Source organism: Haliaeetus leucocephalus, unplaced genomic scaffold, assembly GCF_000737465.1.
Source record: "Haliaeetus leucocephalus isolate CR32 unplaced genomic scaffold, Haliaeetus_leucocephalus-4.0 Scaffold556, whole genome shotgun sequence".
Lineage (NCBI taxonomy): Eukaryota > Metazoa > Chordata > Aves > Accipitriformes > Accipitridae > Haliaeetus > Haliaeetus leucocephalus.
This window is the reverse complement of record NW_010972992.1, coordinates 5993522-6016259: the sequence shown is the minus strand read 5'-3', so window position 1 is coordinate 6016259 and position 22738 is coordinate 5993522. Positions and strand designations below refer to the sequence as shown.

At 38.6% G+C, this 22738-nt stretch overlaps 1 protein-coding gene across 1 annotated transcript; it reads right to left on the bottom strand.

Annotated features, from left to right (window-relative positions):
• Nucleotides 1-5474: 5474 nt before the first annotated feature.
• Nucleotides 5475-17674, bottom strand: LOC104838030 (chromosome unknown open reading frame, human C1orf159). Its single transcript, XM_010577537.1, has 10 exons — nt 17624-17674; nt 17109-17194; nt 16877-16967; nt 15261-15336; nt 13200-13304; nt 12415-12480; nt 10932-11066; nt 8767-8792; nt 8402-8432; nt 5475-6652 (listed from the first exon to the last, which is right to left on the bottom strand). Exons 1-10 carry the CDS (start codon nt 17672-17674, stop codon nt 6555-6557), a joined length of 765 nt encoding a protein of 254 aa, XP_010575839.1. The 3' UTR covers nt 5475-6554.
• Between the last annotated feature and the right edge of the window lie 5064 nt (nt 17675-22738).

Genomic DNA, 22738 nt, shown 5'->3' with positions numbered 1-22738 from the left:
TGGATGTGTTAGCATGGGTGCACTTCCACACTATCAAGGCCGCAGGGGTTTTGGAGGAAAATTTGTTCACGTCCTGTTAACTGGGGCAGCAGCAAAGCTAGTGAAGGACTGTTTGCACCTAACAGCATAAGCTTGCCCTTATCAGATAAGGTTGTGCTAAAAATAATTCTGTGGTAACAGAGGTCTCAAGACCCAAAGAATCTTCTGTCTCATCTGTAACTTCTGCACTGCCACAACTGATTTGTGGTTTGCTTCTAATTTTAAAGGTCATGGTCCAGCCAACACCGTTGAAATATGACTGACTGCCATTTTTGTCTTTTCTAGAATTTTTTTCTTTTTTGCTAGCTACAATGTATGCTCAGTTTCCACACCAAAAGGAGTCATGGTGATGGGGAATGCAAATCCCACCCTTAATCTTGAATGCAGTAGACGTGATACAATTCTGCTGGGAGGGCAGCAGCAATATCAACCAAATTACCCAATGGCCCAGTTCTGGAGACCTAGGACATGGTCAGTTATGTGCTGGGAAGTGGACTGCCAAACTCATTTCACAGCAGTCAGACTGCAGCAACTTGCAGTCAGTAATGATTTGGGCTTGATGTGAATTGGCAGCAGATGCTGATGAAAAGCATTTTTCCCCTTATTGCAACATATCTAATCACAAGTGCCCTCAGTCAAGTAAGGTCCTGAACCTTACTACTTACAGCACATTTCTCAGTACATTATAAACTAGCAGTTCCTTATGTAATACATAAAGTTGCATGCAAACAAGATGCCTCCCCATAGTTAACTTATTCCTAAATCATTATCTTCAGCACAATTACTGCTGAAAACATTTCTGTAGCTGTTTTAAGCTCTGCCAAAAATAATTTGAGCAGCATTTAAAGTTAGCTTCATTGTGTGTGTATTTAAAATGAACTCTTTTTGCAGGTCTCCCTTTTCTTTACCCCCATTGAAAGTTTCAGATTTCATTATGTAAGTCTAGGAATTCTTCATATCATAAAGGAGCACATACAAATGTTGGTGCCACCTCCTGTCCTTTGTAGGTTGTATCTTGAGGGTCTGCAGTGTGGATGCAATGGAGATAACAGAGAGAAAGTAGCAGGATGAAGTTTACTTTTGTAAGAAAAGATCACGGTCTAGGAAAGAACAGTTACGTACTGGTATTTAAAGGGGAGTAATTGCCATCAGAAGATCATTGGAGTTTTACAGGCACTGACATCAAGTTATAGTAATTTGATGAGCTGACGAACTATACTACAGCATTGTGGAACAGCCTGAGCATTTTAGGAAGTCGAGCATCCCACTCCAAATTACTGCATTCCTGTGGGGAGTGGGATTGTGAAGCAGAAGAGAACATTACAATTTGATGGATGTAAAATTGCAACAAAACAGATGACTTATTTATAAACAACACTCATTACAAAATCAGTATGACATGTCTAAAGCCTAACCCCTTCTATATTAGTCCTGTTACAGAATACAGCAACTTTAATGGTAAAGACTTAATCATTTGGAGCAAATACCTCCAACCTGCATCACATCTTACTGAAACTATCATTTCAGAATACTTAACACTTTACTAAGGGACATAAATCACCAGGCTCTGAAACAGGAAGTGCAATTATCTGAATACTGTTGCTTCCAATCAGTTAGCAATAAAAATATGTTGAGGCTATTAGAATGATAAACACTGTATCATTTCTTTTTTTTTTTCCACCAGGGAGCATTAAAAATAAATGACAAAAATGCAAAGCAGCCTTTAGACACTACAACAAACCTCAGTGTTGGTAGCAAGAGCAACACAAGCACACTCCAGATATTGACTACATCTTAAATGCATTCTTTCAAACAGCTTAAAATGACAACCAAATTAATTCTGAGTGCAAGCAGGTACAACTTCTGTTTGTTTTGTTTGCTTTCTTGTGTAGGTACTAGCTTGGCACAGCACAGCTACACTTCCCTGCTAAGCTCAACCGTTTGTAGCAGACAGCATTTCTGTACAGTCACACACTGCTGAATCTCTCCACCCAGTTATCTACAAATCTCAAGTAGATGATAGAGCCTCAAGCTTTTGTATCAACTTCGGTATTCTTTCCTACTCTTCCATCTCTTTGCCCATGCAACTTAGATCACATCCTGTGTAACTGTAGAGGGACAAGAACAAAAACCGTATTGCTCCTTTTTCCCAATTAGCACCTAAGTTGTCCCCCCAGCTTCTTTTTCCACTCCCCTTCAATTTCTTCTGTAGTTTAACAGCTTTCAGCCTTCAAATCTTACTGTCAGGAAGTTAGACTTGTGCCTGTACTCCCAGGCGTATTTCCAAGCAACGTTTCCAAGAAGCTTTTGATGGAGGCAGGGGACAGAAGAGGAGAAAAAAAGAAAAAAAATGCAGAGAAAGACACAAGACAGAACTTCAGAACGCAGTTTCTGTGAACTTTGATTAATGCCTAGGGGAAGGTAGGTTGAACCTAAGTCATTATGTTTGCACAAAGCTTTATCACTTTAGCAAACTTCATGCAGTTTCATACAGCAAAATACTTTAGAGGGCCTGTATGCAATATCGTTTCTGTTTCATTCTTTATGCATATGACACCAGCCTTCTGGAAGGCCTGTAACCGGATAACAGATTTTAGTGAAACAAGGTTTTAGACTTACAATTTTAAGAAACGATTGTCAGAGTCTTCTACCTACCATGCACTCACCTTCAGATGGTGTCATATGGATAAGGGAGACAGCTCCTCTCAAGTGTGCAAAATACAGTCTCAAATTGTTCCCTGTTGTCATACATCCACTTACAGCTCTCCCCAGTTCACTTACTGCCAATTTCACCTACTGAATTCAGTCAGGTGACTAATGGCAAGGACACTTAGTACTTCCTCTTCCCAAAGGCTGTTATATGCTGGTGTGCATGGTGGTCAGAGTCCATTTAACTGACAAATCCACTTTTAAGTCTTCCTGTCCCAGTGGGATAATTTTCCAGGCCAATTTCTCTTTGTATGTGACACTGTCACCTTGGCTTTGACAACAAAGTTTATTAGACTTTCCACAGTGCATGCACCGTAGGCATTAAAGCATTTGGCTTATCCTTCGCTCATCAGCATACTTCACTAAAAGCAGCATCTTTTCTCACATGTCAGGCTACTTCAGCTAGTTCTGTGAGGGAAAAGAGCTTTGCCGAATTTAACGACTAGTATTTCAGACCATATGGCTCAGCATCCCAATTTCCTTTGGCTCAGCTCTCGTTATTGTGGATTGTTTTGGCAACTGGAGTGAAGAACACAAGATACATTTGTAAGAAAGAAGTCCAACAAGAGTACCAAATTCCCAGGCAGGGAAGAGAAAGGACAGTAAGAACACACTTATTTAAATTAATCAGAGATCAGATAGGGGAAGATATCCAAACCCCCAAACCCAAGACCATAATCTTCACTTGATAAGAAATTATCCTGATAACCTCGACTTCTGGTACATTTGGCACTATTTAGCAGCCTCCTCTAAAAGAGATTTCTTGCTACTCCTGCTATCTTCTTTGAATGAGATTTAAGTAAGCATACACTAATGTAAAAATTCTGTCATCTACTGAAGCTACAGTTTCTGCCAAAGAGTTACTTTCACACCACTACAGGTAAGGCCATTATGGGTGGCTTCTACCATATGGTTTAAGGTGTGAAGATATAGCCTGCAGAAGAACAGCCTGGCTATCCTACTGTAGAACTGGGCAGGATCATTCAGCAGATTTTTTTTTTTTTTTTTAAACTTCAGTTCCAGTGGAGGTAACATGCCATACGAGTCAAAACAATTATCTACTTTGGGTGCTAAATTTAGCTCCCTTCATTCTGTGCTTGAAAAGGAAACACATGAATGACCTCCACAGTCATTAAAAAAAAGCTCGAATATGTTTATTTTAACACAATTTAAAAATATACAAATACATTAAATACCAGGGTTCATTAAAGCCAATTTTTTAAAATATATATATATAGGTATGTATTATTATTTTGAAGGGAGATGGAAACCAAAACACCACATCATATATTTAATTTGACAGAGCAAGCGAATGAGAAACTGTTTAGACCAGGAGTCCACTGTGTCAGACAGCAATAACAAAAGCTGAACAGTTCCTGAAACACACAGAAAAATAGTAAAAATATGCTGCATTTAAAAGAGTTTGCTGGGGGGGGAGAATATGGGAAGGGAAAGATGTTATCATTGAGAAAAACTTGACTGCACAGAAGTTAGAGCACTAGACGCTTGACATTAAACTAAGTTACAATATGCACTTGAGGATAAGATAGGGTTCAGACGGTACAATGACTTGAATGATCCTTCAGTAATTTATGTGTAGAAGGAATACATTAGCAACTAAGCAATACAAGAATGCACTATCATTGATAGATTCGCAAGCAGAAACTCCCTGCTTTCAAAGGTGCAGTTTCTTGGCATTATTTGCATAGTTACTCCTTTTCTTTAGCAGTTAGGAAAATATTCAGCAACTAAGTTCAGAAAAAGTCTATGACCTCCAGACATAATTTCTACCTGTGGAAAATCACAGCAGCACAAAGACAAAAAGACATCAAAACGACAGAAACAAAACTGCCACCTCCTGAACTTGGAACATAACGAACTATAAAGCACATTTCATATTGAAAAGTGAAGGGTCTCAAAATGACATTGTCTGCTGTCTTTAGTTTTGTCCAGTAGAACAAAAATTTCATTTATCATTGTGATAGAAAGACAATCTTAAGTTTCTCCATACAGCAATTCAGGCTTTTTTTTTTTTTTTGACACAGGGTCCTCTTCATGGTTTGCTCTTTATCCCCAATCTTTACCCTAGCTTGTCTGGATGCTACAAGAGATCTCATTACTTTGTAAGGACAGAGATAAAAGTAAACACAACTGCACTGAAACTTACATAAAAACAGGTCTATTCAATAAGATATATTTATCTCCTCCCATCCCAGTTCTCCTTTTTTAGGTTTCAATAAGCTTTTAACCACAGAGAAAAGGGAATCTGGATCACAAGGTTTGGACTCTCCATATGGGTGTCATGTCAGCTCAAGACAGTTATGTTCACATTTTCCTGAAAAAAGAGAACAGGCTGTTCCAGTTTGTTCATGCCAGTGGATGCCGATGAAGAGCTTCCAAGTAATTTATTTTAGGAGCATAGACCCATAATGGAGTGCCAGCTAAACCAAAACAGGCAATAGCAACACAGGTAGGTGGGAATGCACAAGCTGCATAGTTATAATTTCACATATGGTGACAGTGAACTTCAACCAATTTAGCAACCTCAGATTTTTCACTTATTTTCCAGTCACCCACTCTTATGCCCATACCACTGTGCCCATTATGCTGCTATACATGTTCACATAGCAAGTCAGCCATGCCAGGAAAAAAATTGGTGAAAGAGAACCTAGCCAAAAAAAAATGACTTTAACAGCTACTTTAATTTCCTCATAAAGTGACTACTCAGCCACACAGCTGGCATAAGATGGGCAAGAACAAGCATCCAAGAGTGAGGGCTATTTAGGCTGGCACTTTCAACTACGAAATACTTGTCGAGCTCTGTCATAAGGTGCTGGCCTGCAGATGTCAGGCCTGTTAATCAAGGGCTTGACCAAAGAAACCCCTTATTGCATTGGCAGAAATTCACCTGACCTCTCCAGATCATCTCAATACCCACTGACATGCCCAACGGATGCACAGCTACTCTGCAGGAATTTTGGTTTCCTTTCAACTGTTACGTTAAGGGAAGAGTGCTAGCAGAGACAGTCTTTGCAGGACAGACATAGCAGCCTATCAGTTATAAAGCCATAGCAAATGGCTCTTTATCCAAGGACGAAGCTGAAGCCAATTGGAAAAGCTTCCCAACAAATTCCCACACTTGGGATTGGACCTATACTGTCCACAGCCTTCAAAAGCACCAAGAACAACAGTATCTGGATAGCGGGTCTATATTCACAGTTAAAAACCAGGGTCAGCTATGTCATAGGCTGAAGAGGATGCTCCAGGAGGCATCATTTTTTGCTTCAAAAGGATACTGCATGTTAAGTATTGTTATATTGTCCTACAACGTTAAAAGCAGTGGCACTTAGTGTTAGTAGCATTTACAAGTGGGTCCTTCAAACAAGTCCACATCCTTGAGTAATCTCAGTGTTTTGTGTTGGCCTGCAGCACTGAGACATTCAGCTCTGGGGACACAGAACACATCACAACACAGGAAGAACTTGCCAAAACTGAAAGTGTACCAAAGAAAGGCAGATTATTTAAAGATTTTAAACACAGCATCTGTAGGAGACAAATGAAACCACAGAGCTGGAATAGTGCATTTCAAGATCACCAAAGCAGTTCACCGAACTGGATGTAGCCTGCCATCAGTATCTTTGCATTAGTTCATTTCTCTGTTAACATTTGGCACAAACCCTTTGAGACAGTAATTTGGCTTCCATTTAGGTCAGCTGCTTGCGATGTTTTCCTGGCACTTCAGTGGATTCAGAAAAAGTTTCTTCGACACTGTGTACACTTATCAAGTCCTCAGTCAAGAATGAAGGCTAAACATTGCTGACCCTGGTTTCAGAAGAAGAGATCATAGCAGCAGATGCAGACGTCACTAGTGACCGTTCTCGTCTGACATATCGTGGCTTCCGAACTGAAATGGTGGGCACAGAAACATCATTAGCACCTGCTGTATAAGCATGCCTTTATCATTAATTCATAACACCACATGCCATCCAACAATTCCTGAGTGACCAAAGTCATTCTGGACCTTAAAAAAATCCCCCCCAAAAAACAACACAAAACCCCCTACATAGAGCTGATACAACAAAAGTCTGCAAATAAACTTTTTAAACAAGCTTCTAATGGCCTACTAAATAAGGTGCTCATTACAAACTATTCCCATTATTTGCAAGTGTTTACAGTACATGTAGCTTTCCTTTTTCAGCCCTAACAAAAACTCCCACAACTGCACCTTCTTTTTAAACAGATGTATAAATTAAGGTAAGGAAACTAAGATGTTTCAGAAGCAGCACTGGCTGTCAGTTTAACAGCCAGACCCAGATCAAGTTTGGAACACATCTAAAAAATGTTTAAAAGTTAAAGACTGCATCAATAAAAGTTAAATTTTAATTACAACATCTTGATTAAAAAGGCCTATGCATACATGAGAAGCAAGACCAGAAATTTTGCTGAGCTTCGAAGGCCATTATTTCTTAAGTTTTTAGATTTGGTCTATCTCACTTTTAAGTCATTGCAAGTTCTGTCATTGTCTTGAAAGTATAGGGATCATGCACAGAAACAAGGTATTTTACTGTATTACCCTGGCCAAATAAATCCACTTTCCTAGCCACTCTAATTTCTTGTATAGATATAAATTCTTCTATCATTTGCAAAATATACCCTTTACTACCTACTTCTTTTCAAACTTTGTTACATGGTCAGAGACACTTAAAAGAATGCCTTGATTTGATTTGGTGTAATCCATTGCCCTTTCAAATGTATATTTTGGGAGAGTCATATTTAGATATTTCATGCTTTATTAGGCTCTCACTGGCTCATTAATAATATAAGAATGGCATATACTATTTCCTAGAAGTAGCACAAATTTAGAGGCCCACCAAAAAGCAAGTTTTTGCTCTTGGATTACCCAGATCTGGTCTAAACCAGCATATTAGAGTATGAACTACTCAGTAATATTTATAGGTTGAAATTATGAAAAATTGGGGAGAAAAATTGAGACAAGCTGATTAGATTTAATCTTCCTCAAGAAATAAATTTCTGCCCGAGTTTCACATGTATTAAAAACCCACTTTGCCAAAAAAGTCAACCTACAAACACCCCGCACACCACATACACACAAAACTGTATATTCCAAACAGTCTGTATCATTTGTTTCAAGAAGCTAATAAGCTTCAAATCAGCAAGCCTGAAAATGAGCCAACCTGGCACTGACAAGAAGATTCCAATCCTGAAAATAGGTCCCAGACTGAATAATTTATTTTTGAGCACTTATGAAAAAATATTGCATCTACTTGTAAGACTTGTCTATTAGGACAGAGAAGTGAAAGATCTATTTTAGGAGCTGTCAAAAGATCTATTTTAGGAGCTGTCAAAAGATCTATTTTAACATAACATGCTCTATCAATACTGTATGCCTACATTAATTAAAGCAATAAATCCCATCAAGAAGGTCTACTAGACAGATTTCACTGGATTTCTGTCCCCTCAACAGATTCCACCGTTCTATACCAGGCTTTACAGGTAATTGTTTTGACTTGCTGTGTGTTTTTAGCATATCCACTTTGAGATAGTTTGCCTGCTTTTCAATAACAAGATACATAAAAGGGAAGCCAACAGGTAAAACATTTGTACCAGCATGCCCCAGAGAACAGTTCCTCACCTGAAGAAGCTGGGGGAGGTATCATGGATGCCTGCATAACAGAAGAATGATCATGTCAAACAAAGCACCTTTTGTCTTCACAGTCTTTCATTAAAAAATACAGGAACATTTTAGGGTTCCAATAATGTTTGCTGTGTACATACTCTTTCTTGGAGAAAGTAACTCAATAGAATCCATATGGTCAGTATTCATACTTCACCTTTTTTCCAGTTTGGACAAAGAACCCCAAAACATCTTTTATTTTTATTTCGGTCTCTCATACATAGGATTAAGTAGCTCCCTAATGAACTCTTAAAACTTTAAGTTATTGTTTACTTGATGTTTTATGCTTGCTTATTCCCATTGGAAGGACAGAATTTACTTACTGTTTCACTAGGCTGGAGAACAGATGCTAAAAAAGAGAGAGAAAGAGAGAGACTAACCATCATTAATCTAGAAGGCTAGAACTGCTAGTTTTCTAAAAATACATGCATGCAACAGAATAGTTCTATTGTTAAAAAAATAGTTTTGTCAAAGACTACCAAAACAGATCAGAACATTCAGAAATCCCATCAGTAGAATACATTGTCTGCAGGACTCTCTTCAAGATTAGAGGTAAAGGGTTGCAAAGGTCTCCAAGAATGACTTATTTTACTTTCAGAGAAGGCAGCCACAGCAGTGTCTCTTTAATATGAAGAAGCTTCAGTAGGAAAAATGTCACTTTGAGCCAACTACCAGAAAAAGGCAGTACAAATAGAAAACAATTGAGCAGTGAGAGATGCAACCCTTCTTATGCAAGAGATTGCTGCCTTTATTGGCCAGGTGATAATCATCATCCAGACAGAATGAAAGCTAACATGATAAGCCAGAGAAATGTTTCTAATGCTTCTCCTTCAAAGGAGGACATAAAAGCTTTAGCCTGCTGGACCAGAGCAAACTGTCAGTACAAAATGTGGAAGTCAGACAAGTATGACTGAAGCCTCGACAGAGGTCTGGTATCCCGCCAGCTTAGAAATGTCATACCACAACAGCTCTTGACCCACTTAAAAACTGAAGGAGAATCTTGTACTAACTAGATTTACTTGAAGACACATGCAAAGGCAACCTAGAGGTTTCAATATGGCAGTTGTGATTAAGATACTAGCAGCTCCTCTGGCACTGATCAATTTACACCTTAGGTAGCTACTGTTGTATACTTTTACACAAAATGATATCACAGAGACTGGAAATGTGATGTTCCATGAAGTTAACTATGACTAGATACAACATTCTTAGCCAAACAATGGAATTGTATCGCTCCACCCACACCCTTTTCTCTTTTTAAGCTTATTTCTATTGTGACAGTCTAGCTTGAGCTTGGTCCTGTAAGACATGAATGAAAATTGAAAATAACAGGAGGTCTATTTGTTTAGCAGACCTAATGAGTAAACAGCTTGCTTTCAACAGAAGGAGCTCTAACACAGCAAATGCTGTGCTAGAGGTTGTCATGGGAATCATTCACAGTGACTGCATAGAAGGGGTGAGACAGTCATAGATCAGCCTCAGTTTCATGCAAAACACTGGGTAAAATGGAGACAACACCTTCCACATATCTTGCTCACCACCTCCCAGAAACTGAAGACTAGTAAAATGTGGACACATAGAACAACTTCACAGAAACTGAAGCATCTGAAAGAGCCAGATGTCTACATAAAGTCTTGGTGCCCTGTGGCTAAGCACATCCCAGGTGTTCTTTCCTTAGCTTTTCTGGAATCACTTTGGCATGAAGTCAGGCCACTGCATTTTAGTTACATGGCTTCATTTCTCAGTAACAGGAGTGGCAGAAATAAAGAAGAGATTTCTTTATAAGAAGAAAAGCTAAGGGGTGTTTCCTTCAAAAAAAAAATTCAGGCAGTTAGCTCTTCCAAGCCCCAGTAAGTCCTGCATTTAGAGGGTAAACACAGTTGAATGAGTAGTACAGTAATGAGGAACCTCAAATTCCATTCCCTTTCTCCTGCTGCTGATGCATCCATGATAAGTATACTGCCCTTTAGTATTACAGTTCATTTCTCTCTAAACCAGGAATAAACAACTGCTTTTTGTAATGCTTTACAATTGTCTGGCATTTTGTGTACTGAAATAAACAAGTATTAAGTTCTATAAAAATGCCTTCTGTGCAAAAAGCACTGACTAGTTTCCCCCCCCCCCCCCCCTTTTTGAAATCAAGTATCTAATATTCAGTGACAACTAACATCAAGTATTGTACTCTGGCAAATCTTTGAAAGCTACAAAAAACAATAGCTGGGTTAGTGTGAGACATACTGTGTAATATGCACCTAATCACACTTAGACTGAGAACAGACATCCTGTGCACTGCCATAAAAACATACATACTGTAAACACATAGCAGGAAAAAAATTTTCATTAGTTTGCTTTGCTTTAGCTGATCAGAAGAGATAACAGTAGTTACAATAAGTTAGGACACCGACATGAAGAAATTTAAAAGGTTTTAACTTAAAAAACTCAAGGGCCAAAATTTTAGAGATTAAATAGACAATGAGAGATATTTTACCTTTGTTTCTTCTGTAGAAAACATTAGGAAGTTTATTGGCACGTTTGAGGTAGAAGAAAGAAGCAACAGACAGAATCAGGAATAAACTGATGAAAAATGTCCCTAAGATGAGAGAGGCTGCCACTTCTGGGCCCCCTGTACAAAAAAAATATATATAACGAGAGAGAGAAAAGACTATTATTCACTACAAATCTCTTCTAATAGAAAGGTTAAACAAAAGATAAAGACCCACTTCCTGATATTCATAGGAGAAAAAAAAAGAAACAACGGGGTGGGGGGTTTAATATACAGACAGACCTCACTGAAATATTTGCAAAGATCTTTCAATACTCATTTTATTACACGAGCAACTTCCCCAACCCCACCTGTCAAATGTCAGGAAAGCCTTAGTCCCTACTTTTTTGAAGGCAGACAAATTTTTAATCCATCGTTCCGTTTCTTTTATATAACTTTCAAAACCAGCGCTGGGAGGCAGTCAACATTAATATTGTTCTTTTATTCCTTAAATGAAATCTCCTAAAGACAGACTTGTCAACAGACAATATACCACTAGTACAGTACACCCAGTATTATATTTTCCACAAGTGACTGATATAGAAACCATTTAAGGAGGCAGACATTAGCAAAAGGTGCCCTCCTTCATCTCTATTCCCACTTTCCCTGCCTCAGAAAATGTCCTGCATATTCATTCTGCTGTTTTATTTAAGATTATGATCCCAACGAGCAAGCGTTTCTTAAAACAAAAGTTGTTACTCATCTTGTTGCACACAAACTAAGACAGATCTGTCTGACAACTCTGCTTGAGAAGTCCACACTGAAGAGCACTAGATACAAGTCAAGTATATGCAGGACAAGACAAATGTTAGAAAGGGATCAGCAGCACTCAAGTTTGACATGGCTGTTTAGCTTTCCTTTTTAAGAGCACTGATAAGCACTCGCCCTGTAACACTAAATCACTTCATTTAGCAACACTTCAGCAAGAGATAGGATACCATCTAAATAGTCTCAATTTGTATTATTCCTACCAGTGTTGAACAAGTAGTTTTAGGAAATTAAACAGAAATGACTGGTCAGCAGTGATAAAATCAACTTATAGAAAGACTAACCAAGATGTAACAGGTGTGTAACACGTTGCCTCACCCCTAAAACCCAAAACTCTTGCAGCATAAGGTTCAGCACTCAAGTTATGGGGTTTCATAAATAACCAGCTGAACCTGTACCCAAAAAATCACTTCAAGATCACTAGGACAAAAATCAGAACTATTCAGTAAAACACAGTTACCTCAAAATTCAACTCTAAGACTTACAAAAGATTCTTGTTGAGAACAACTCAGAAAAAGTAAAAATGGCTACTACATTTAGAATAAAAGCTATGCTACAGAAAAACATTTTACAACTTGTTTCAAATGCTGTGTCATGAAGGGGCTGGTACGCGGTGAATAATCACAAAGCCTGCGCTCAATAGCTATTTCCATTTACTCACCTATGTTCTGTATGAAAGGAGTTACGGTGCTTACATTCATTTGGAAATTCATTCCTCTGATACCAGCTGTAATAAAAAAGAATTTTTTAAATTAAAATCTCACAAAAACTACAGATCTGTTGAAAATTACTTCTCAGTAATTATTTGAAATTGTACAAGAACCCTGATTTCTACCATGAAAAATTCATTCTTTATATCACTTTTGAGATTTAAAAAAAAGAGAGAAGCAAACAAGCATCATCATAATTTGTCCAAAAAGAAAATAATTCAGTAGTGCATTTCCCAGAAACTTACATCAAGTTTGTCTCTTTCATTAAAAAAATATTTAGAAGGAATTGAATGGTTCTCACCTCTCAAACAAAGCACACATACAAAATGAAGCTATTCGTCTTAATACACATTTTTTTCAAAGAACTTATATTGGGCAGAATAATTTTTTTTTCTTGATATTGCATTTGGCTTTGCAGATTAGCTACTCTAATACATAACAAGATTCTGATTCCCCCCACCCCCCAGACTCTGGAATGGTTCCATAGCACTCTGCACAGTTTCTGCAAACTAAGTTTCAAAGTTTCCATAGGTTTTGTTGCATGTTTGAAAGCTCAAAGTTATATTAGGAAAAGGTTGAAGTTTTACAAGGGAAGGGGAAAAAAACAAACCAAAAAACCAACACAATCTGCAACATTTCATGCCTTCTTGAACAGTCTTTGCTGGACCATGCATGCAAGAAGAGATCTTGGTACCGAAAAACACCCATCAAAATGAAGGGATTGTAAATGACTCACTATTTCTGCATTCAGTCAGATTGTAAATAGATAAAACAGGAAGGGTTTCATTTTTGCATTTAATGCAGCTGCTACTACCATCCTCATTCCATCGTCTGTAACAACCTGCATAAAAATAAGATGTACAGAGGTTTGAAAACAACAAAAGCAACACTGGAGATATTTCCTAGCCTTCAGAAAGAGATAAAGGCAACAGAAGTTCCTTCTGTTTGGTCTACTGGTTACAAACATCTCCTGCTTCCTATTATATTACACGAGTTAAGAGGTTTCATTTCAAAGCATTTATTCCAGAAAAGATAACCTTTCAAGGGCCAAAAAGGAGAAAGAGAGTTACAAGCAAACAGCTCCCAGAGGGCAATTTCAACATAGCTCCATTCACTGCTTCACGTGTTTTAGTTTTGAGAAAAATGGGAAGTGTCTAACAACCTGCAACTACCCTCAACAAGACTAAAAAAGCAGCAGAATTTTGCCATTTATTTTCAGAGGTCATACACTGTCGAAACAAAATTTAATGCCATTTTAATATATAGTACTGAAAATAGAAATAGGCAGGGACAAAGATGCTAAGAACCAGAAAGTGTAGTTGGATGAAAAAAGGTGCTGGCATCCCTATAATCAATCACTTGAAGCATGGCAAGCTAAAACACGAATACTGCCATAATACAGTCTCTTCCCCATGCCTCAGTCCTCTCAAGTATTGTACTATTTGTTTCACTTTAAGAACCACCCAAACCTGTTTAAACTATTCTGTGACAGATGGTGAGTGTTTTATCTCGGTCACCCTACCAGGCAGGCTGGAAACTGATTAAACTTTCATCTTGGCCTGTCTTCAATGTTCAAATCTCAATTTATGCTTAAATGCGCATACTGCTACGTCTTTGTTAAGAAAAAGAGATTTTAGGGCACATCTTCAGTAACAACTTCATTTAATACAATAAAGCTGTGGTGGTTTCACTTGAGGCTTAGACTTGAGACATGAAGATTAGAAGGCTATTCCTACTAGATCATATTACAGTCTACATTTAAAAGAAAAAAAAACTTACTGTGCTGGCTAAAATCCAGTTCTATAGAGCCTTGAGCCAAACTGGTATCAATTATCCCATAAAGCAAACTATTAGTAAGGTGCTGATTTGAAAACAGCTCTGCTGCTACATTTTTCCTTAGAGAGAAGCACCACATTTGATGCCCACAGTAATAAATTACATCTGACATTTAATCTAAACACAAACAGACCCAATGTAAGGGCAAAGACTTTCTACAGTAATAGGAAGGAAGCATCAAAGCACTTATCTGACACCAAAGATATTGGTAGATTATCAGTTTACAGTAAGATTTAAGAACACTATCCCGTGACTTGGAGACAATTGTTTATATCATATCTAAGATCATTTAGAAGCAGAAAACAATGCATTAAATGAAGCAACAGCTAGAGAAGTAACGAAGCAGTGAAAATAGATAGGCTTAAAATGCTTTAACAGCTGTCACAAGGAAATGACTGAACCCAGAAGTGGACCCCAATTGTTAAGTCACTAATTCTCTTGTTACTGTGGGCTCTGAAGCCATTTTCCCACTCTCTGATTTTAAATAAAGTGGCATTAAAATTTTTTTTACTACTGCTGGAGAGTGACAAAAGTTTTTAACTTCATTTAGAAGAAAACAACTCTACATAAATGGCACTCGGAAGAATGAGGCATTCTGTGCTAACAAGACAATATTGAATTTATTCTTAATGCTCCCTTAGATACACATTACAGCATTTTTGCTTTTTATGCTCATTATATGGGCTTTTAAGCATTTACAATAGCTCTTACATAATCTAACTGCACACTAACTAAAAAAGATAAAGAATAACCTTATTAATAGCTGTCTACTCTCCTTACCATGCAAGAACAATATTTATGAGTCATAAGAAGCATTACCTTGTGTCTACAGAGGAAGAAAAACTTCAATATGTACATGCACTAATTATTTTGTTTTCACTCCCCAATTAATTAGGCACTGTATTTTGGTGTTAACTGTCAAAAACAATCTGGAATTTTATTAAACAATGACACACTATACCTGGACTGCACTGGTTCGTTACTGGACAGGAACTGTTTGAATCCAACATATCCACACAGCATTCTGTTTCCGAAACCTAAGAACAGAAATTCTATTTCACACGGTTTTTAAGTTTACTGAAACACTTCAACAAGAAAACAAAGAATCTACAGAGAACATAGAGGAATAAGCAGTAACTGCAGTTAAAACTTGCTGTAACTTTTTCTTTTCGCATTAAGCAACCTTACAAGGAAAGAACAAGCTAGATGCACCATCAAGCTGATTTTGACCTGGCAGCTGCTACCCAAACTAACACTTGGAGAACAAATGCACAATCTGCTGTTGACATTGGACAAAGCCTCAAAAAACTGCTTTAGAAATATACTTGCTAAATTTTTCAGCGAAGCACAGTTCAGAGGGGGTTAGCCTTCCCACAGCACACAAATGCCCTAACAGATTTGCTCAGAAATACTATTGGCAAAATGACTAGCAAAAAAACAGTTTTCACTGAATGCCCATATTGCAAGTGATGATAACATCTACATTTGGCAGAGCAATCCAGCAGAACTACAAAAGCTTCTTCCTTCAACATTTAATATAAAAGAATAACTTCACATATCCTGAAGGCACGTAGTTTATTTTAATTTTTCCTTTGTTTATATAAAAGCCAGTTTCAAAATTATTTACGAATTACAACAAGCTGTGACATAAGCTTAGAGATAAATGGTTGTTAGAAACTCTGTGGTTCTTTTGATAGATATTAGTAACATCCCCTATAGACTTGGGCATATCCACTCTCTGAATCTGTACAAGAAAAATAAGCCACAAAACACCCATGCCTTTTAAAGCTTTGCAGGTACATTCCCCTAAAGAATATAGCAAGTCAAATCAGTCTTAAAAATGGATGAAGTATTCTTGGTCAAAAGTAACAAGACCTGATCTATATTCAGCCATAGAAGCAACTTAAATATACCCAACATGTAACAGCCAGTATTTTTCTGCTTATCTGCAAAACCCATCAAATCCAGGGGTGACAAAGATCAAAGCTATCAGAAGAAATGGTTGGGACTGTCAAAACTGAAATTAGTAGGCTGACTTCACACTCTTAGCACATCACGGGGAGGTAGACTACCGTAAAGAACCAGAAGATCTATAGATAACAAGCTTAAGACCAGTTTCTTAAGAAGTTTTGTTGGTCAAACTCTCCTGCAACTAGAATTTTGTACTCTTGACCTTCTTCTGTGACTTGAAGTAGTGTTTGCTTCAGAGCTTCTCAGTCATTTAAAAGTTAACTTTTGGGTATCCAAGTTTTGGACTGTTTGTAGTTAAACTGCCAAGCAGCTTGAAAAGTGGGGGTCTTTGACCATCAGGGTGCTTTTTCCACATGATGAGAGGCATTACCAGTTGCACCTCTGCTATCCTACAAGCACATGACTGGGAAGAATTCAATGCTTTAATAGGCAATCAGCCATCACGGCAAACTGACCCACTGTAAAAGTTTCAGTTAATGACTGCTAGGAGTACAGGTCACTTCTATTGAATTAGAAAGCCTTCTATAAACTACAATGTGAGAGGAAAATAATCTGATACTTCTGTTTTTATAGTGCCTAGCATGACAAAAAACATGAAGTACCTACCGAACTTTCAGTAGATTTGCTGGTAACTTCTGCTACGAGTCTAGTTAAGAGAAGGACATATGGCACCTCCATGCCCAGGAAAGACACAGGTCTAAAGAACAGGGAAAGAAATTAGAGCGTCTTATTAATGACGAGAGAAGTTATGCTTTCCATTTGTTAAGGAACTTTTGCATTCAAATAATAGGAATGTGTTGGTAAAGCCCTTTGAATTAAATATGCCAGGGGGACTTACCTTGGTTCAAGATACAAATTTGAGACATTCAGAATTTTCCCTCCAGCTGCAGAGGGGAAGGTTCTGGCTATGGCAGACTGTGGTTGCTAAGAAACAAGGAGCCTTATCAGTCTGCTCCAAACTGGGCCATGCAGAGACTATTCCACACCCAGGATCTAAAAATCAATGTGATTGCAATAGAACAGTAACCGCCTGGCACCACCACTGATAAGCCTCCCCACAGTTACAGGCTCCTCGGGCTGCAGCATTGAACTGCAATGGATTTGTGTCAGGACAGAGAGCACACGCCACTTTGAAAAGGCAATACTGCAATTAATTTCTCCCATGACAGCACAGTCATAAAGCATTAATGAAGTCTGTCTGTTAATAAGTAGTATTTCTCAGCTGCCTGAGAAGGGACTTTCTCAATGTGGAACAGAACATTGTGGACAGTCTGCTACAAGCCTTGCTTTTTTTCCCCTCCACTTTTGCTATATAACTCCACACATAACCTAAATAAAGTCCACATTTCTTACATGAAATTGTTTGGATAAACTAAAAGGTGCTACATCATGCTTGATCCACATTGTTCAGACACTCCCTATATCAATATTATAATATCTGCCTACTCTCTAGTCAATATAATGTTTGAAGCCACATACAGTTCTCAGAACTACTGTACCTGCAGCCTGCTCACTTTAGGAAAAGTCTTTCGTATTATAAATAAAACATGGAGACAGACAAGGCTCTCTAACCAGAGCTTAATAAGAAGAAAGTGTCTGAAAGAAAGCCTTCAACTGTAGGGGGAAACTCCTTTAGCGACTCATTTCACAAACTGAAAATTGTTACTATTTGTTAAATATAAAAAAAAAAACAGTGGATGAGTTTTAAATTACTGCAAAATATGTATCATGACCCTTGGCAAGTTGTTTTTCTGAAGAAAAAAAATCATTGACCAGTTCCTATGATTAATTTCCATTCAGTGATTCCATTAAATCACTTACACATAGCCTGTTGCCTCAACTTCAAAGTAAGATTAGTTCAGCTTGGTGGGACAACTTACTATTATCCCCTGCTATCACACAGAAGCTCCAAGATCAAGGACTGAAAATCCTGAAAACCAAACTCCAGTCTTACTGCTACAACTAATTTCTACAGTTAGTGAGGATTGGGGCAGAGCAGGAAAAGCTTGCACTGTCACAATACCTTCCAATTTAAGCATAACAATGGATATCAAGTCTGTCAGTGTCAAGCTACAGCATCCATGATTCCATCAGTTCACATTTACATACACGTAAATAAAACGATGCATATACTAAAATGAAAAGCAGACAGTCAATATAAAGTGCACTATGCATGCAATGCTAGCTGACAACGGCCAAGACAGTGCCTGACTAGCCTTGCTGTTGGCAATGTAGATTATAGGAACCAAGGAATGTAAGCAGCAAGGAACCTTTGAACATGCAGAGATTCTCCAGAATGAGATACTAAGAGCTAGTTTGCTTCAGGAACGGTACCACCACCACATCCTGGAGTGAAAATTAAGATGGATCATGGCATTTTACGGAACTGCTAGAAAGTGATGGCACTGCCAAAAACAGCCGGGAAAATTTAGCTTTGGGAATTCTATGCAAGGATGGAAAGATATGTTTCTAATCCACAGCTAAGCTGACAAACTGCTGACTAAAAAGCTTTAATGTTATTTTTCAACAATACCCGAGGTGACAAGATACCTCAAATGCAACCACCTGTTTTAACAAAAAGGTGAAGTCATCTCAGAAGATGAAAGGAGACAACCTTTCTAGAGTGCAGTACGTATCCCGAAAAGCCAAGAACACCTAGCTTATAGCTTTGATGGTAACAGTTTCTCCTTGAGCACAATTGAGCAGAACAGAAGTTACTCATGACTCAGTAAATGATCGCTGATGTAGGCATTGCATTTACCTAGTTTGACAGAGAGCTTTCCACTTGTGTGTGACAGTATACAAGTGCTTACATAAAAGTTATGAATAATTCTGTTTCGGATCACATTGGGTGTAACTTTAATTTGCACATTTAACCTTTTAAAAACTTTTATTTTTATGCCTTTCTATTGCAGCAGAAGTTGAGTAGCACAACTTTTAAGGTTTTTCAAAGCAGTCCAGCTGAGTCTAATGTTAAAACGATCCTCAGGATGTGCATATGGATGGATGCATTCTAAACAAATACATACACAGAGTTTGCCTTGTTACCTATCAGTTCTCTACAATCTGTCTCCAGAAATGAGATATTGCTGCTTGGCTGAGAAGGACTTCCTCTGGGGAAAATACTTTGAGTTGGTAAAGACATTTGCTGATAATTCTTTGTTGTTTCGGATGCTATGCACACATTTTTGTCAATACCTGGTTATTATAATAGTTGTAAATACTAATAAAAGGCAGGTGAAAGAGGCATTTGTTTAAACAAGTATATTCTTGTTATCTAGAAAAATACTTAGTTGCAGGAACAAGTCATACTAAACAAGAAAACATTTGTGAAACTAGCCACTTCTAAGTGCCCAATCCCCCTCTTTGTGAATGCAAATAGCTATACAGCATCAGCTCAATATTGGTTGTATTTCCATTCCTGAAATAAATCAAGCTACTAATCAACAATACTGTTGCAGTTATGGGCAGATATTTGTTCACAGCCACTAGTGATTCTAACAAACTGGAACATCTGCCCTGCAGCTGTTCCAGTAGAAATAGGACACAAGATCTATTTGCCCGCAAATCATCAGCCAGTATTTTTTACTTCTGTGAGAGACAATATCTAAGCTTTTTCGTGTGCATATATATACACACACATATATGTCATTGTTGGTTGTTTGTTGTTTGAATTTTGAACCAGCTTTAACTGCAGGAAAAGGAAATCGGAGATGAACAAGATGCTTTAAAGCTTCCAAACATATGAAACATGTTATGTTTACTCAATCTACATTTTACTCCACATCCCAGAACCACTTCTTCACACCCTGCTGGATTCTCTATCAGCCAGTAAAAATTAGAAGCCTTTTAACATAATATATAAATAACATCCGTCTGAATGAGACAGAAATTCAAGCCATGAAGGTAACACTAGATATCTACTTTTTTTTTTTTAGGGTAATGCCCATGAAAGATATCAGACAGACCTAAGCATCCATATTCTTTATATGTAATAATATGAAAAACATATATAATGTTCCTAAAGTCTGGTTGTGCCACACCTCAGCAAGGTTGGAGAGAGCTTGGGACTTGTAAGTCAAAGAATAAATCAAGTGCAGAACTTCCAAACAAGACAGCAACTTCAAGTTGGGATTTGTACTGTTAATTGGTCTCCCCGTACAAAACCACCGAAGTAACACAACTCATTTTACTGCTTTCCAGCCACAAGTCAGTCATAACCATTCTACTGCCAACCTGAACAGTATTTTACACCATAATTTTAACTTTAGAAAGGAAAAAGCCCTAAAGCCTCCAAGACATTCAGTACACAGGAATACTAACCATGCCTCTGAATGAGGTAGCTGAAGTTTTAGTTCTTAAATTCTAAGTACATGAATTTGACCAGGATCAGACACCCACAGCAAAACAATTTACAAGCCCATATAATATGTTTCACTTTTGGCAGCATTTTCTCTTTGGATTACAGAAAAAAAAAAGATAATGTCATGCACAAACTAGAGCCCAAATTAGAAGGCATTTATGCTTGAGATACCAGCACAGTTTTGCTAACACAGACATTTTAATTAAAACAAGTATTTCGCACCAGAGTTCCACATTTGAAACAAATCTCAAATCACTGTCAACTTGGATCTCAAGTGCCACAATACACATAAGCTAAACACATCAAGATCCACTAAGGGAATTCTTCCTCTTGTTGCTTTTAAAAAAAGAACACAATTCATGAACACCAAGCACTAGAAGACTTTTTCCCTTCCCACGCCTGGAAGCAAGTGTTCTTTAATTCATTTTTATGTCTACATTTTCCATACATATAGCTGTGCATCTATTATTTCTGTTGCATTATCAGTATCTTGCTTGCTTAAAATGGTGGTGGAGCATTGTTTGAGTAAGGTAATTTTTTCAGGTACATGGAAGAAGATGGCAGTAAAAAGAAACATTGCCTAAATTTCAGGTGGTTTTATAATTCATTCAGCAGATCAGAGTTTGAAACTAATAACACTCATCCCACTGCCAAAGGCTTCTTAATTCTGATGTGACCTTGAATTAGCCATGATAAAACAGAAGAGTCAAAATGCAGTCTCACAAACAACAGACTTGTAAAGGCCTAAACTCTCACTTACCAGCTCTGTCAGAGGTATGCACTAGGACACTGCATCTTCCTCAGATAACAACGCTTGCGGTATGTGGTTTACTGCTAGCTTCTCATTGACACTGCAACTGTTTCACAATAAACCTGCACAGTAGAAGAACAGATATGGGTTGTGCTTAGAACAATCTTTTATAAATTAAAGCTGAAGGAGGACTTGTTTTTCCAGCTTTCTTAACATGCACCCATGAAAAGAACTACTATCCCTACCCTTCCATCAAAATGATTATGTAATAGGCCAGCAACCAGCAATTAAAAATACACACCTTCCACTCATGACAATGAAGATATCTACTTTAAGCTAGGCTTTGCTTCAAAAGCAGTTACATACCTGGAATACGCCTAGAGCAAACACTAATTAACACCAACATTTACTGTTGTTCAGTCAACAAAAAATTGGCAGTAACACATTCTGCTGTTGAAACAGTCATTGCAAGCTTAAAAACGGAGAGCAGAAGTGAATACTAGTACAATTTGGTTGCCAATAGCATAGCTATACAGTACAGGGAAAGATGCTTTGGAAACTCAGCATATTCATGGCCTGTTTAGGGCTTTTTACCCCCCCAAAAACAGTGCAACAAAAATTTGTGTTATAGACATATATATTTGCTTGAAATGTATCAAGGGGAAAAAAACCCCAACAAACCAAAAAAACCCACCGAACACCCACAACCCTAAAAAGTCTCAGAATGCCAAAATCGGTAGTAAACCGAGTTCGTTTATTAGGGAAAAAGTATCCAAAGTTTTACTGGACCGTGAGAAGGAGAAGATTTGTTTCCAAACGCGTCTCGACAATACAGCACTTCAACGTAAAACGTTCCAGGAACCAAGAAGCCTTGAAAAAGCTGGGCAAGAAGAGGGACCGAGGGGCAACTCCCCCCCGGCTTCAACCCACAGGGCAAACCCCGGCTCCCTCACACACCCCCCCGCCCCCCCCCCCGGCCCCGGCGAGAAGGGTCGGGGGCTTTTTCCTCAGGTAAGGCACCCTCCCTGTGCCCGCTCTGGAAACACATTTCTGCCGCCGCTGCCCAACCCCGGGACCGGCCCCACACCGCCGCCTCCACCGGCAGCGGGACACCGTGGAGGAAGGAGGGAGCGTGTGTGAGGTGAAGGGGGGGGGCCTGGCCCGCGCCTGACAGACCGCTCCCCGCCCGGCGGTGCCGGCAGGGCCCGCTGCCGCCTGCGGCCTCACCGAAAGCTGCAGCGGCGCCCTCAGCGCCTCGCCTCACCTGCCCGGCGGCGCCTCCCGCGCCCCGAACAATGGGGCAACGCCCGGGGGCTCGCCGCCCGCCCCAGGGGTCGCCGCCCTCCTTCCTTCC